The following is a 16,284-nucleotide window of genomic DNA, read 5'->3' on the forward strand; positions in this document are numbered from 1 at the left end:
CCACACATTTCTCATTCACACTTTTCATCGAATTATAGAAATGAGAAATTTAATAATCAAGATTATTAATGCGATTAGGCGCAATGCAAAAAAATATTCAGATCGTCTCCAAGCGACGGTAAACAATAATACCTTGCTTTTGTGCAGCCGCGTGGCATTTGCGTATCTTTAAATCTTGGTGCATGTTGGTTGGGACACCCTGTATATTTACAACATCACGGTGGCTACAGTGGTCCCAATAGCACATATGAGTTGCGATATTTAGGCTTTGCATTCTCCAGGATAATATCATGATAAAATGCAAGAAACATAATAATATTTTGGGTTTTACGTGCCAAAACCACTTTCTGATTGTGAGGCACGCCGTAGTGGAGGACTCCGGAAATTTTGACCACCTGGGATTCTTTAACGTGCACCTAAATCTAAGCACACGGGTGTTTTCGCATTTCGCCCCCATCGAAATGCGGCCGCCGTGGCCGGGATTCGATCCCGCAACCTCGTGCTCAGCAGCCCAACACCATAGCCACTGAGCAACCACGGCGGGTGCAAGAAGCATACATTATACCGAAAAGTAGTGGTAATTCATTGAGAAATACATCATCTTTCAAGAAATATGATTCTGATGTAATGGTACGGAACCCGCTTCGAAGCCGTGGTACTCTCCTTTGGAAAACAATTATATTAATGAGCCTTTGTTATTTTTGTTTCTGAGGCGCCGAAAGTGATAACACCAGCACCCTCAGTTTTAGAAATAAGCATTATACTACAACGATACCTACATATCAAGCTCTTGCCTGCCTATAGCTCCGTTAAGCACCATGTTATTTCGATTCGAAGTTAAGCAGGATGATTCAGATGGAATCGGGGGTGTTCTGCCACAATCCCTGTCATCTTGTCGAATGGTGTCGATGATAATATTCACGCAATATATGAGTTTTTAACGTTGCACAGTCGTATATATAACAATAAAATGTGTTATCTCAGGGATATTTTTAGTAAACTGTAGTTTTTGTAACTTTGTATAGCTGATTCGTCTTAACGAGAATGACAAATGGATGAATAGACAATACTACGCAGGTACGCATCGTGAATGAATGGCTTTACTAGCACAGTGAAATATAAGCTATAAAATGGAATATATTAGTAACCGGCGTGGAATTATTCTGTACCATGGAACCATCTTCTGCTATCTCGTGGCCGTCAGCATTCAACAGAAAGATGAGCACAGCAACGTGGCCAGCATACATGGCGGGCCCATAGATTGAGTTCGAAAATTCCTGCCTACAAATTGCCTCTAGTTGCTGGTCACAGTGGCGGTTACGAGACATAAATCACGTGGCACTTTTGGCAATGCCGGACACTGGAATGTGGCGCTGAAACCGGGAAGCGCGTCCATTATTAGGGATGTCGTGTTCAACGCATCGGTGGAAGCCACACGGCTACACAGGTTGCGCGAGTAAAAGAGGGCGTAGAATATCTGCGCGGGCCGCACCGTCCACGTACTCCAGTGCATGACGACGCCGTCCCACCAATCGAGTTCGGCCACCCACTGCACCACGCGCAGCGAAAGCCACGGGTACCTGATCATCTGATCTTCTGAATGCGCTGGGAAGACAGATCGACGATGGCACAGCAACCAGTTCTTTACCAGTCGATTACCTCGGTCATTCTTGCTAAAGACCAAGTAGTACAGCCATTCGAAAAAGTGGTTGGCTATGGTCACGCCAGCGGTCAACGCGTCAAGTAGCCTCCGCTCCTTCTCGTCTTGGCACTGGCTGTTGAGCAACAAGTAGAAGGTGGGCAAAAACACGACATTGCTTCCGTGGATTATAAGCGGGTCGGCGTACGCGTCCCAGCGGATATCGCTCAGTCCGGAGAACCCGCGTACGTCGTCCACCAATTCGGCCTTCCACTGCAGTCGCCTCATCAGGAATGCGTTGCTCCAGTAATCCCTGGTGAGACGGGGTAGCTGCTCCGGATACGCGCTTGTGAAGTCGCCCGGCAGCATCAGCTGGAAACTGGACATGTTGCCTTTGAAGTCGAGCGTAGTCAGGTTTCGTGAACGTACTTCCTCGAAGATATCTTCCATCTCTGTGAACGCAGAACTGATAACGACCTTGTAGAGGCCCGCTATGAGGGCGTCGTCCTGCGGCTGTCGAAGCTTGTCCACTGCAACACTGGCCCACAGGAATCGGTAGTGGAGAATGTTCCTCTGGCACATGGTAGCGTACTCCGCCGCACTCTTGTTTGTCTCAAGGTTAATCTCCTCCATAAAGAACGTATAGACGCTCAAAAGGGCCAGGTGGGCCAATGCCTCGACGCGTTTTTCCGGGCGTGCGTAGAGCTGGAGGAGCTTGTCCATCTTCCCTGGGCCCTCTAATTTGATGCGTATGTCCTTTGTGGCACCCTGGATTTTTCCAGCCCAGGAAACGGAAATTTCGAGCAGGTACGTCTTCCATTGGTCAAAACTAACACTGGCCTTGAGTGCATCCAAAACTGACAAGTTTCCCGTTAGGGAGCCCTCGCTCTCTTCATCTGCCATGTTCTTCGCGAGGTAGTGAAACTTATGCAATCTTCTGAAAGTGAAGTTCGCTTGTATTTTTGTCTGCACAACCCTCACGATGTCTTCTACAATTCGTCTACGGTTTTTTGTACCGAAGAACGAAGGTGTTGATAGTGGTTCAGCAGGCGCGAGGCCCACATATGCATAACCATCTTCTTCATCCACTCCGGCATACACGTAAATAGGCATGTAGAGTCCAAGCTTAATACAAACCATACCGATCAGCTTTATGACGTCACTCTCTGTATTTAGATCGTATTCTGAGTGAAACACTTTAAACATATTCTGAGTGGCTTCTTCGACGTTCACTTTGCCAGTAGCAGCCTTCTCTACGCAGCTCGAGTAGTAAGCACTGAGAAGTTGACTCCTTTCATCCTTAAGGCGACCCTGCAAATAAAGGGTTGGTAGTAGTTCTTACGTAGCACTTAGGGTTGATTAGAACAAGGATCTCAACTAATGGATGCTCATAATTCTGTAAAGTGTTTTGATTTATCATGGAGGTCAGTTTGGCAATGCAGTGGATGTGTAAATTATGTACATATGTACGAGCTAGAGCTCCTAATCTGTATTTCCATCTATTGAATCTATATTTTGCATTTTGTTTCCGATCTTTCTCCACGAACCGACTTAGTCATGTCTTCACTGCGCAGCTGCAAGATGGCGTATCATTAGATTCCACAGTTGGTCAAAGATAAAAAGATCACCAAGCGTCAATGGTTCCTTCTGCCGCCTTTTTAATATCGTCTTTTGAATATTTTTCAGAGTCTACCAATTTTACTCGAGTTGCATCACTGCAGACGAATAAACTGCGCATGCGGGCATCATTTGGCAAAGTGGTGATTCAATAGTAAAAAACGAATTGTATACATAAATTATATCGTGGTTGCGAAATTTACAGCACATGTTGATATTGCAAAGTTCAAAGAAATTGTCATAAAATCTAAGTTCCGTGTTGCTTTATTTGAACATGGCCAGACACAGCAAGGAAAGTCGTAATTTCAACCGAAAGGCGAATCGTTGGTAGCGATAGGAAAGTTTTCGACAACTATACGAAATAATGTTGGTGGCTTCTATCGGCTGTGTATATCGCAGTAGCTACTCGCTTAATGGTTCATCAAACAAGCGTGGTGTTTATAGACGTGAAAAAACCTGCCACGATGAGCGTAACGCTAGCTGCCACAATTCTGGCTCGAGGAAAAGCGCAAATTAAGGGGAGCGAATGCTCCTGCTGCCTGTTGCTTCAAGATATATCCGAAACATCAAATAACGTGACATTCAGCAGGCTGCGCACGGGAAGATAGAAGACGTGCAGTCACCAGCACGATAACCTGTATCCCGCACTTACGTGATTCTTGTGCCCATGCGTGAGGTGTGAGAGAGAAATGTGTGGACTTTTGCTTCTCCAAACATACCTTTGTCTAGGCATTATACGCAGTAGGAGACGCTTTGCCGGTTTGTCCCTATATTTGAACTGGTGCCGAGCACAGCATGCGCCGCCATAGAATGATGATCATCACAGCATTATGGCATTATAGAAAGCATTTTAAAATGACGATGTTAGCAATGCGCGGTGCGCTGCTATGGAAAGTGGTTCTGCGCTCACAGTATTGCCCTCGCTGAAGTTAACGTGTTGAACAGGCTTTCTATTTTGGAGCGCCGCTCTTCCGCGCTGGTTACTGCGCCGACAGTCGGCATTGTGCCTCATAACCAAGCGAAAGAAGACAGCGAACGATGAAAGCGAACATGGAGCGCAGTGGGAGATGAAAGAAGAGGGGGAAATTGGAGTAGGAGCCTACAGTGAGAGCATGAGAAGTAAGGCTGAGGAGGAGAGTATGTCCAAAGAGTGAGAATGAAAGCAGAGTACTGCATGAGCATGCATCATGCATGAACTATGCCAACCCGAGATGGTGGCATAGTTATTGTAATCTGATTGTATGTGCGACGCGAGTTGCGTAGAACTTTCTGGGCCCCACGAAGGCACAAACGACTACACTGAAACTTTCAACGAGTCATGTTGAAAAGCCGGCACGCTCGACCTACAGATCAGATTTTTGATGATTGGTGACACTTCTCGTCACTATCATTGTGCTTGATTTTTGCTTGTTTTGCAATGCTTCGCTCAGTTTTCAATGTGCCGCACACGCCAGGCTGTCAGGGCTAGCCAATATATCGCGAATTGAAAACACATATAGAGCTGCGCTCAATTTTCCCACTAGGGACTGCGGTAACCGTCAGCGAATTTTGTTCTTATATATATTCCCACGTCCTCATTTTGCCTCTGCTTGAACCTTTTTAAGTCGATGGTGGCGTAATTACGTTTTCAAAAGCGTAGGTGACGACCACCCTTACATTGGCAGCAGTGCTCTGTCAGAATAGTTAACGAAGCGGAGATGCACCCGGAAGAGCCAAATCTGATGTCCGCTCCAGTGAGATTGGCGCCGTTACGAAAAATATCCGCTGCTTCGCCATGTAGAAAAAAAAACGGATAAAAGCGCGTTCTCCTCCGTAGTACCTAGCTTACTGCAGAACTCAAGAAGCAAAAGTTCCTACGTTTCTCTCTCGCAACTCATGCAGACTCATGCGGCGCCTAAGTGTCGGGCAAACGCGACAAATAGGCTCTCGCGCCAACAGCCAGCCCAGCTGGCCCAAAATTTGCAGCGGCCTCAGATGACATTCAAGATAGGGAGCGGATAGGTATGTGCAACCCCGGCTGAACCAGCGGAAGTGTGCAGCGATCTCCTGCAGCCCAAGGCACTTGCTTGCTCATAGTAATGCACAGTCACCTAGACCCACTCCCGTCATTAGGCACGTGCTTTGTCACGCGACCTAAAACGTTGGGCCGGCATCAAGCCACCGTGCTTCTCCGCCCACTCTCGCAAGCTTTCTCCCACACCCACAGAATACGACGCGTGGGGTGAATTCTGATCTGAGTAGCCTTGCACTACACACGACACCTTACGGCCTCAAGTTCACCTGGGGTTATCATACTACTTGCAGACTAATTGTGAATTAGTATGAACACAGCCGTGGAAACGCGAAGCGAAACGCGTGGTTTAACACCTGTGTGATGGAGAACGGTGACATAAATGAAGCTGCGTCATGGTGCGCGATTAGGGCCACGCTCCATCCTTTCTGTTTAAGCGACTATTCGTGTCGCCAGTCGTTAGACAGAACTTTTCTAATATTGAACTCTAGAGGAAGCTTTAGCTCGAGTGCTCCTATCTAAATACATGTAAAAGGAGAATTCGTTTTTCTCGGCAACCACTGCACCAAATTTGACGAGGTTTGTTGCATTTAAAAGACAAACTTAAAATCTAGTGACTGTTGGTTTCGAATTTTTGAGTTAGATTGTCAATTTTTTATTAAAAATTGGCGAAAATCGAAAATTTTCAAGAAGCGAAACTGTCAAGTTTACAACTCTGTAACTTAACCACTAAATATGATAATACAATTCTGTGAAGTGCATCTAATAGTACATCTAAAGAGGACAAAATTCATATGTTACACATGAATATAAAAAAATTTTTAATCATAGGGAAATACAACTTTTGCAAAACCGTTGTAACCAACGTAACAAATTCACTTAAGATGTAAAATGACATATTGAATTTGTCCGCATTGAATGATCTAATGAATGCCGTTTACAGAACCGCGATATCAGTTCTTGATGCAGAGCTATGAATTTCTAAACTTCGTGACTCTATTTTTTTCAAACGGTCAGATATTTGAAAATTGTTTTGAGAAAATTCAAGCCCTAAATCGAAATTCCGCTTCCAACAGTCACTAGAATTTAACTTTCTCTTTCAAATGCGACAAATTTCATCAAAATCGGTCCAGGGGTTATCTCATAAAAACGTTTTTGCGTTTTACATGTATTTGAATAGGCCGCATCGGAGTTGGGCCCGAGCTAAAGCTTCCTCTTAAGTGTCAAGTAGCTTATTACTCAAATAACGGCTTCGTTTTTTTTCTTTCGTCAATATAGCGATTCGGCAGGCATTTTGTACGAATGTCGCTGAAGCAAACGTTTCAACAAGAGCAGTTGATGATATGTGGTGTTTAATGGCGCAAGGGCCAGGTTTGGCCAAAGAGCGCCATGACAAGTGGTGATGTTGACGATGTATTATGGAGATGTGACTTGGCTGTAAACTGGCCTAAAAATTGTCGCTGTAAAGTGCGTAAAATCTACGTGCTATAAAATCATGGCAGTGACTCATGACGAATACTTTGAACATTAAAATCCATCGTAAATGAATGATGCAGAATAAAAGATATAAGAGATAGTAAAATTACCTGGAGCACTGCTGCCTCACCGGAGCCCTTGGAACACAAGGGCCTAGAGGCGCGTGCTATACGAAAGAGCTATCACAGCGGCATCCTCTGAAGAGAGGACCCGCTATGAACATGTGGGGCTAATAACATGTAATACAACATCTTTCAGGAAGCCCAGGACTGCGCTGGAGTCAAACAGCGGTTCTGGGCCTAGTAACATTACTGGATGAAGGGGGATGTGCTGGCGGTATGCTAAGGGAAAATGTTTCTTTCTCTCAGATTCGGCTTTCCGACACTCCAGAAGGACGTGGAGGACGGTCAGCCTCTCCCCGCATCTACCACAGGTTGGAGGCTCGTTTCCGGTGAGTAAAAAGTTATGTGTGCCAAATGTGTGTCCTATTCTTAGACGACAGAATAGGACATCTGTCCGGCGTGATTTTGTTACGGAGGGCCAAGAACCTAATTGTGGCTTTATCACGTGCAGTTTGTTGTTTACTTCTGCGTCCCACTTACGTTGCCAGTGGTTTCGCAGTTTCCTTCTTAAAAAAGGCTTCAGGTCTGTGACAGGGACCGAAGCGGTAGGATTAACTGTATGCAATGAAATTGGTGTGGCCATCTGGTCTGCTAGAACGTTACCCTCAATGCCCCTATGTCCAGGCACCCAACATACAATGACATGTTGGTTAGACATATACGCTCTACAGAGAATGGAATAGAGCTCAGTAATTACGGGGTTTCTTTGTTTACAGTGTGACTTCAAGGCTTTCACGACGCTTAGGGAGTCTGTAAATAAAATTGTTTTTTGAATATTTGATTTTCTAATATGTTTCACAGCCGACAATAGTGCATGGGCCTCAGCCGTAAATATACTTGTTTCAGGGTGCAGTACACCAGATTCCGAGAAGGATGGACCAATGGCTGCGTAGTACACCCCGGCATGCGACTTAGAAGCGTCTGTGTAAAACTCTGTGCACGAGTACTTGTACTGGAGCTCCAAGAAATGCATTTTGATATGTGTCTCTGGCGCATGTTTAGTGACCTCTACAAAGGATGTGTCACACTCTATCAGCTGCCACTCCCAGGGCGGTACTAGCTTAGCTGGAGGCATTAGGCGTTGTTCGAGAACTGGGACATCCATTTCCGTGCTAAGTTCTCTTGCACGCAGTGAGAAAGGAAGTCTCATAGAGGGTCTGTTATTAAAAAGTGTTTCACACGTGAAGTCGTTAATGGTTGTAAAACACGGATGTTCCTTATTAGAGCGAACCTTGAGAAAATACGTTAAGCTGATGTTGGTTCGCTGAAGATGGAGTGGCCACTCATTTGACTCTACATATAAACTTTCAACAGGGCTTGTCCTAAATGCGCCAGTGGCCAGACGGATACCCAGATGGTGTACGGGATCTAACATCTTAAGTGCGCTCGGTGTGGCAGAGTGGTATACTACGGCACCATAATCTAACCATGATCGAACTAGGCTCCTGTAAATATTCAATAAACACTGTCTGTCGCTACCCCACGTTGTGGGGGATAGTACATTAAGTATGTTCATTGTTCTAAGGCATTTTTCTTTAAGATGTTTTAAGTGAGGAATGAAAGTGAGCCTGGAGTCAAGAATAACACCTAGGAATTTGTGTTCTTTGTTGACAGGAACTTGTTGTCCGCCCAGTTCTACACAAGGATCTGCGACCAGGCCTCTCTTTCTTGTGAAGAGAACACAAGAACTTTTGTGGGGGTTGACCTTAAATCCGTTTTGGTCTGCCCATTTGGACACTTTGTTTAAGCCCTGCTGTACCTGTCTTTCGCATACTGTGAGGTTGCAGGATTTGAAGCCTATTTGTATATCGTCTACGTATACGGAATAAAAGATGGCAGGTGGTAGTGAAGCACGTAGTTTGTTCATCTTAACAATAAAGAGAGTGCAGCTGAGCACGCCTCCCTGGGGTACACCAGTTTCCTGGATAAAGGGACGTGACAGTGCATTGCCGACTTTTACACGGAAGGTACGATTGGACAAATAGCTTTCAATTATTTTCAACTAATTTCCACAGATGCCCATTCCCGACAAATCTCGCAAGATCCCGTAGCGCCATGTTGTATCATATGCCTTCTCCATATCGAGGAATATGGAGAGGAAATACTGTTTGTGTACAAAGGCATCGCGAATATGTCCTTCAATGCGCACAAGATGATCTGTTGTTGACCGCCCTTGTCTGAAGCCACACTGATAGGGATCGAGTATATTGTTGAATTCAAGGAAGTGTATGAGTCTGTGATTAATCATTTTTTCAAAGAGCTTACACAAACAATTCGTAAGAGCTATTGGACTATAACTTGCTGTCAAGGAGGGGTCTTTTCCGTGCTTCAGGACAGGAACGACAATCGCCTCTTTCCATGTAGATGGGAGGTATCCCGCAGCTAAAATAGTGTTGTAAAGTGTGAGTAGTGTAACTTGTGTGTCAGCATGTAAGTTTCTGATCATATCATACATGACTCTGTCAGGTCCCGGTGCAGTGCTTTTGCATGTGTTCAAGGCAGCTCTCAACTCGGCAATACTGAAAGGCCGGTTATAGGGTTCATTCTGTCTGGAGTTCCTAATTATTGGCTTACATTCTTCTATCTGTTTATATTTCAGAAAGGACTGAGAATAATGGGTTGAGCTTGACACGCTCTCGAAATGCTCTCCAAGTGAGTCGGCCTGATCTTTCAGTGTTTCACCTTGTGTGTTTACCAGAGGAAGTGAATATGTTTGTCGCCCTTTTATCCTATTAACTTTGTTCCATACTTTGGCCTCATCTGTATAGGAATTTATGCTTGATAAAAACTTTTCCCAACTTTCTCTTTTAGCCTGTCGGCGGGTTCTCCTGCCCTGGGACTTTACTTTCTTAAAGTTAATAAGATTCTCCGCAGTGGGAGACGCGCGTAGCAACCCCCACGCTTTGTTCTGTTTTTTACGAGCGATTCTACAATCGTCGTTCCACCACGGGACACGCCGTTTGCATGCCAGGCCATTTATTTCTGATATGCATTTTGATGCGGCATCTATTATAAAGGCTGTAAAATATTCAACAGCAGCATTAATTTCTAACGAGGACATGTCATCCCATGATATACTAGTTAGGGTGCGGAATTTCTCCCAGTCAGCTGTGTCAACCTTCCACCTAGGAGCCTGTGGTGGATATTCGATATCTTTAGGTGATCTTAGTAGTATGGGGAAGTGGTCACTTCCGTAAGGATTGTTGTTAACTTCCCATTCAAATTCAGACAGTAGTGACGGGGAAACTAGGCTAAGATCTATTGAAGAATATGTTCTGTTTGCAAGAGAGTGATATGTGTGTTCCTTCTTATTCAACAGGCACGCACCAGAAGAGAGAAGCAACTGTTCAACAAGTCGTCCTCGAGCATCTATACGAGGGTCGCCCCACAGGTAGTTGTGTGCATTGAAATCGCCAAGAACAATATAAGGTTCTGGCAATTCATCTATGAAGGACTGAAATTCATACTTAGTTAATTTGTGATGTGGGGGTATATAGAGCGAGCACACAGTGATAAGTTTGTTTTGGAGAACAGCACGAACCGCCACTGCTTCAAGGGGCGTTTGTAGCTGCAAACGTTGACACGCTATGCCTTTCTGAATAACAATGGCAACACCGCCCGATGATGCGACAGCATCATCGCGATCTTTGCGATAAGTTATGTACTGTCGGAGAAAGTTTGTATGTTTTGATTTTAGGTGTGTTTCCTGTAAACACAGCAATTTTGGATCGTGTTTGTGTATGAGTTCTTGTACGTCATCAAGGTTCCTAAGAAGACCTCTAACGTTCCATTGAATAATTTGTGTATCCATATTGAAGGTTAATAAGTGCTGTGTGTATGGAAACAGGTGATGCCTTAGGTTACAGAGCTCTTTCGAGGCCCTGTAACAGGGGTTCTGCCCTTTCTGGAGCGTTCGAGTGAGCCTCGCCGCTCCTTAGGCGCTTGGTGCGCCTTGGGAATAGGTGTAGTGTCCATTGCCTCTTGTGAGGCGCCGGACACGTGCTCTTGCGAGCGAGAAGTTACTAGAGAGGGTCCCGCCTTGGAGGGCAAGACCCCTGCGCCCACCAGCCCGGAGGTCGATGGGGCTCCCCGAGAGATTTGGCTGCGCCGGCTGTTGCCAGCGCAGGAAGGGGCCGGGGAGGCCGGGGCAGCCTCGGCTGCGCCCACCTTCGGGGTCGATGACCCTGTTTGCTGAGTAGGCGGAGCAGCGCTAGCTGCAACCACCGTGGGGGCAGATGGCGTAACTGCCGACTCACTGCCTGTGGGTCGGACAGCCGCCGGAGACCGTTGTGGCGCTGCCCCCTGACGCGCCACTTCGGCAAAGGTGTTCTTTGGCAGGAAGGACACCCACCTGCGTGCCTCTTTGAACGATATGTTTTCCTTAACTTTGATTGTGACTATGTCTTTCTCTTTTTTCCAGGACGTGCACGACCGCGAGTATGCGGCGTGCTCGCCTTCACAGTTTACACAATGGGGAGTGTTCTTGCAAGCTTCAGAATTATGCTCGTGGGCACTGCACTTCGCACAGGTTTGACGGCCTCGGCAGCTCTGCGAACTGTGGCCGAAGCGTTGGCATTTGAAACATCTAAGGGGGTTTGGGACATATGGCCTAACACGGAGCTTGATGTACCCGGCCTCTACAGATTCGGGCAGAATACTTGAGCCGAAAGTCAGTATAAAGTGTTTGGTTTTGATTTCTTTGCTGTCACGCCTGATCTTAATTCTTTTAACATTGATAACATTCTGATCACTGAAGCCCTCCAAGAGTTCATCCTCAGGGAGCTCCAGCAAGTCATCGTCTGAGACAACACCGCGGCTTGTGTTCACGGTACGGTGCGGGGTTACTGCTACTTGGGTCTCTCCAAATGACACAAGTTTCGGCAGCTTCTCATACTGCTTCTGGTTTTGGAGCTCCAAAAGGAGATCCCCAATTGACATTCTCGACACCTTATATCCTGTACCGAAAACTTCGGTCAAAGACTTGGATACAAGGAACGGTGAAATGGATCGCACTAGTTTGTCTGGCTTTTCTGAGTGAATCACGTGGAATCGAGGAAAGTTGTGGACTTGTCGTCCGAAAAATTGGAAGAGATCTTCGGTGCGCCTTCGTTTCTGAGGGCGATCAGGAAGTTTGGGAAAAGAAGTTTCCATGAAATATATAAAAATTCGGCAACAGCGCCGACCACCCACCACGGAGCCCAACGAGGGGACGCGGCAGAGCTTGCATGCAAGTCTGCACGACGCCAGCCGTACGCCGCCACTATAACCAAATATGGTGTACCCAAGGTTGGATAGCCACACAGGGTTAACCCTTGCCGCCAAGAAGAAGGAAGTGAATAGAAGAGAGAAGGAGACAGGAAAGGTGGAAAGTAAGGGAAAGACGAAGGTTGTAGGAAGAGAGAGAAAGGAAAAGGCGACTGCCGATTTCCCCCGGGTGGGTCAGTCCGGGGGTGCCGTCTACGTGAAGCAAAGGCCAAAGAGGTGTGTTGCCTCCGCCGGGGGCCATAAAGGTCCGAACACCCGGCATTGGCTCAACCCCCAGGATCCCCCTTTCCCCGGACACGGCTAAGCCGCGCACGGCTACACGCGGGAGGGTCCAACCCTCGTGTGCTCGGGTACGTGGTGTCGCAACACACCAAACGCCTGCTTACGCAGACGCCCCTGCAGGGAACAAGAGCAGTTGTCTTCGTTAACGCAGCAAATACTTAGTAGGGTTTTATGTACGTCTACCTGTCTCTCCCCCACCCTTAATTGGGAAGAAGGAAGATATATAGGTACACAAATAGGCCGGTGCGGCCTGTTAGCGGAAGTTGAGTTTTTTCAAAAAAAAGGCCAGGAATGAGAAAAGAAAAACTAGGAGAAAGAGGGGGGAGGGCTTAGTTGCTGTACCGCAATATTTAACAAATAAAACTCTAAACTTAAACGGGGTTACCTAATAGATTTCCAAGACACTGCTTCTAGAGGATGAGTTGTACAAAAACTATCAATTTAAGTAATAAATTGGGAATGGGGATTCCCCAGCTAGCGGTCTGATCAAGCGTAAGAGCGCAACTAGGTGGAACGAGTTATATACATGCCGTTGGGGCAACAAATACTTTTCAAGAGCTCATTTTGGAACATTTTAGCCAGTTAATGCGAGCGTATTGCACTTGTGAACAAGATATCATATACTGTACTTACTGTCCCCTGGGCGAACGGAAGTGTGACTGCAGGTATGGAGGTAATCGAAATTGTTACCTGCCAGGTTAAAATGCTATGCGATTGCTTTTGGGACATTCTCAGCCGCGTCCATCCTAGGTCCGGTAAATCTAACATTCATTGGCTATCCTGTTTCAACAATACATTGTTTGTGGCAAAATAAATATTCTTGCAAATAAATGATGCTAGAACGCGTGCATAAAAAACTGCAAGTTCCTAATCCCAAATAACTCTCTAAGCTTAGCTAAAGCTACCTAATCTTTTCCCAGGCTAACACACTTCGAGGGTACCTGCAAGATGGGACTGATGATGTCATTTGAGATCTTCTGGCGGACGGCACTGCGGGCGTCGGGGTAGCCGCTCTTGTTGCAGACGTAGTCGTGGAAATCGGTGCACGGGTTGCTGTCGGTGTCGATGTAGTTGGCCAGCTCCCTCAAGGCGCCCGTGAGGCACTCAACGGACTTCTGCGCTAGCCCAGGTGTCGGCTGCTCCTTTCGCCGCTGCGCTGTAGCAATTAACCATACCCCAATTCCTGCAAAGACCAACAGCGCGCAGATTGAGGCCGCCACAAGCTGCGGGAAGCAGTGATGCTGCTTCACTCCGCGAGTTTTGTGAGCAGAAACCAACATTTCTGCTACGGTCGCCATGACACTTTGCTTCTTCTTCATAGTCATTACTGATCGTGCCGTCTGGACGCTGGCGCCTCTTGCTTGAGGCGCACCCACTACATTTACTGGCGAATATTCGCGAAGAAGGAGACAACACGTTATCAAATAATTTTAAAAAAGAATCAGCGTACTCAAAGAAGTGTTGGGGGGAAGGGGGGTCCCCTAGTGTCTTAATAAAAGTTGCGCATATTCTTCTTGATTGTTGATCGCGGCATTTTCCTCCTCCTTCTCAATATTGATCAACGTTACTAGATAAGGTCAGTTAGAAAACTTCTCGGTCTCGCCACAGCAGAGTGGTTGCCCCTGGCTCTCTCACAAATAGTGGCGGCGCTGTGATCGAGATCTGCCCTGTTGACATGACTGGCACTAAACGTGTCGTCTGCTATTCTGTAGTTGCCAGCATTCAACTCGAGTTAACCGCCGCAATCTTTACAGAACTGCTCCAGCTCTCGGAATTTGATTAGCGGGCCTTATTGGGAGAGGAATGTATCACCTTGTCACGCGCGCAGTAACTTTCTAGCACAAGTATAAGACGTGTGAGACGATTGAGGGCAACAGGAGCTGTCGACGTGTCGCTGTGGCTTTACAAAGATCTGAGCGATCCCAGTGCTGTTTAGGTACGGTACTTATGTTTAATAAGTGCTCGTGAACGCGCAATTTGTAAATTTCCTATTGAACTTCTTATGTTACTACTAAAATTGCTTGCTCGCGTGCCCCACTTTTCCGATTAAACAACAAATAAATTGTGCGTTTACATGAACCCAATTTGCAAATCTAAGAGCGTTACAAGTGACGCAACTAGTTTAGTGCTGACATAATTGCACCAAATAAAAGTTTCGCCACATGTAGTTTTGAAACGTCCGGCCCCCACCGTATCGTATTTTTGTCGTGTATTCACTAACTGTAAACCATCTGTTTGCGAAAACCAGCCTTAAGGAACTTTGAGAGGTATAGCATGAGCGTGCAATACTAAGGCAGAAAAATATGGAAGGTGCGTACGATTGTGTTCGAATGAAACGCGAGTATATTTGCCTTCTCGCAAAAGTTTTTTTTTACGACGCTACACCCCTGCCTCGGACCGTGCACCTCAACATTACAGCTTTTCGCTCAAATTGTTCCACGAGCAGCGATATCCAATCGCATTCGCTCATCGTCTGTGTTTCACCAAAAGAGTAAAACTGAACCAAAAAGTCATTTTCTCAACCTCTATCGGGTGTGAAAGGGTTGAACCCGTTTGGAAGCATCGCACCGCAGATTATCTTCAAATTCTTCTTCAATGCAGAATTGTTCGGTTATAAAGAGCACAGAACTTTATTTGCACCCGAAAGAGCTGGTCTGAACGCACACGGTAACCATGCTCCGTCGTCTGCTGCACGGGTGATGCTACGTCACCTGGTCGACTGTCGATGGTAGCGACGCCCTCGTATGGGCGAAGGGTTGTAACCATCTCTCCGAGCGAGTCAATTGATCACATCTAGTAAGGTTGATAAGGATCATTCATCGCCCTAAATTATACGATCGAGTCAAGAAAAAGAAAACTTGAGTATGTTGCCGTAAGTAAATATTGCGAAACACAACACGAAATGAAACAATTACCGACAGGCACTCTCCGGTCATATCGTTTTTGGTCGTACTCACATCATACCTTTCTTTGATAAGAACAAGCAAGCCGGTGACTTAAATTCCATTGGTGGTCGTCATGAGGCTCTACCGCATTAGCGACATATTTTAAGTCCGTGCGGATGCAGATGATTACTTTAGAGTGCACTGCGTGTGGACGAGACGAATGATTTGTAATCAGACAGTCTGAGTGGACTTGATGTATTTCGTTCGTGGCCGGATCGGTAAGAGTTAAATGCAATTATGCACGTGTGCAATGCGTTAGGTGCCAAGAAATCATGAGACAAAATTTAATCCGGAGTTGCCCACTACGGCGCGCCTCATAATCAGAGAGTAGTTTGTGCACGCAAAACACCAGGATCAAAATTCCTAATTGTAAACTGTATTCAAAAACGGATTCAAAATGGTTATTGAACTCAATTGGTCAGTAAAAGCGTCCTTATGCGACAAATTGATTCGTTTATGCATGTTCGCGTTAAAATGCCACCAAAATATTTGAGGAGCCCTGTTGACGAACTTACTAAGTGTGACATTATTGTACGTATGTTTTCCTTGTTTTATTGCTGCTCTCAACAGGTGTGCCAATTGGCTAATTTTCTCGGAGTAGCAGGGATATATCTTATTCTTAAGTTTCCTCAGCCTTGACATCTTAAGTTGGATATGTATTATATTCCTTGTAATGCAACGGTTTCTTTGCGCACTTTCTATTTTTTTCATGGGCACAAAGTTTGATAAACAGTGCTGTACATAGTCCTTAAATTCCGCCCGTAATTCATCTACTGTCACAGAATTATCATGGGAAAGACAAGAAAAATTGGGGTAGTGAAAATCAAAAAGGACAAGAATGTTGACATCATCTGCGTTTTTCCAATCATATATTCGTTTGATGATTTTTTCTGAGCATCTTGACGACGGAAGTGATAGACAGCATTT

At 45.8% G+C, this 16,284-nt stretch overlaps 1 protein-coding gene across 1 annotated transcript; it reads right to left on the reverse strand.

Moving 5' to 3' along the window:
* Positions 1–1,094: 1,094 nt before the first annotated feature.
* Positions 1,095–15,178, reverse strand: LOC142559299 (uncharacterized). The gene is made up of 3 exons (XM_075670915.1): positions 15,079–15,178; positions 13,354–13,595; positions 1,095–2,950 (listed from the first exon to the last, which is right to left on the reverse strand). The coding sequence occupies exons 1-3, from the start codon at positions 15,176–15,178 to the stop codon at positions 1,295–1,297; spliced, it is 1,998 nt and encodes a 665-aa protein (XP_075527030.1). The 3' UTR covers positions 1,095–1,294.
* Between the last annotated feature and the right edge of the window lie 1,106 nt (positions 15,179–16,284).

The sequence above is a fragment of the Dermacentor variabilis genome, chromosome 10 (assembly GCF_050947875.1).
Source record: "Dermacentor variabilis isolate Ectoservices chromosome 10, ASM5094787v1, whole genome shotgun sequence".
In the NCBI taxonomy this organism is placed as follows: domain Eukaryota; kingdom Metazoa; phylum Arthropoda; class Arachnida; order Ixodida; family Ixodidae; genus Dermacentor; species Dermacentor variabilis.

Excerpts from the sequence above, each read along its gene's own strand:
- LOC142559299 (XM_075670915.1), bottom strand. The coding sequence starts at position 15,178 with ATGGTTACAACCCTTCGCCCATACGAGGGCGTCGCTACCATCGACAGT. Across the intron at positions 13,596-15,078 it reads GACGACGGAGCATGGTTACC|GAATTGGGGTATGGTTAATT; the intron begins GTGTGCGTTCAG and ends TGGTCTTTGCAG. Across the intron at positions 2,951-13,353 it reads TCATCAGTCCCATCTTGCAG|GGTCGCCTTAAGGATGAAAG; the intron begins GTACCCTCGAAG and ends CTTTATTTGCAG.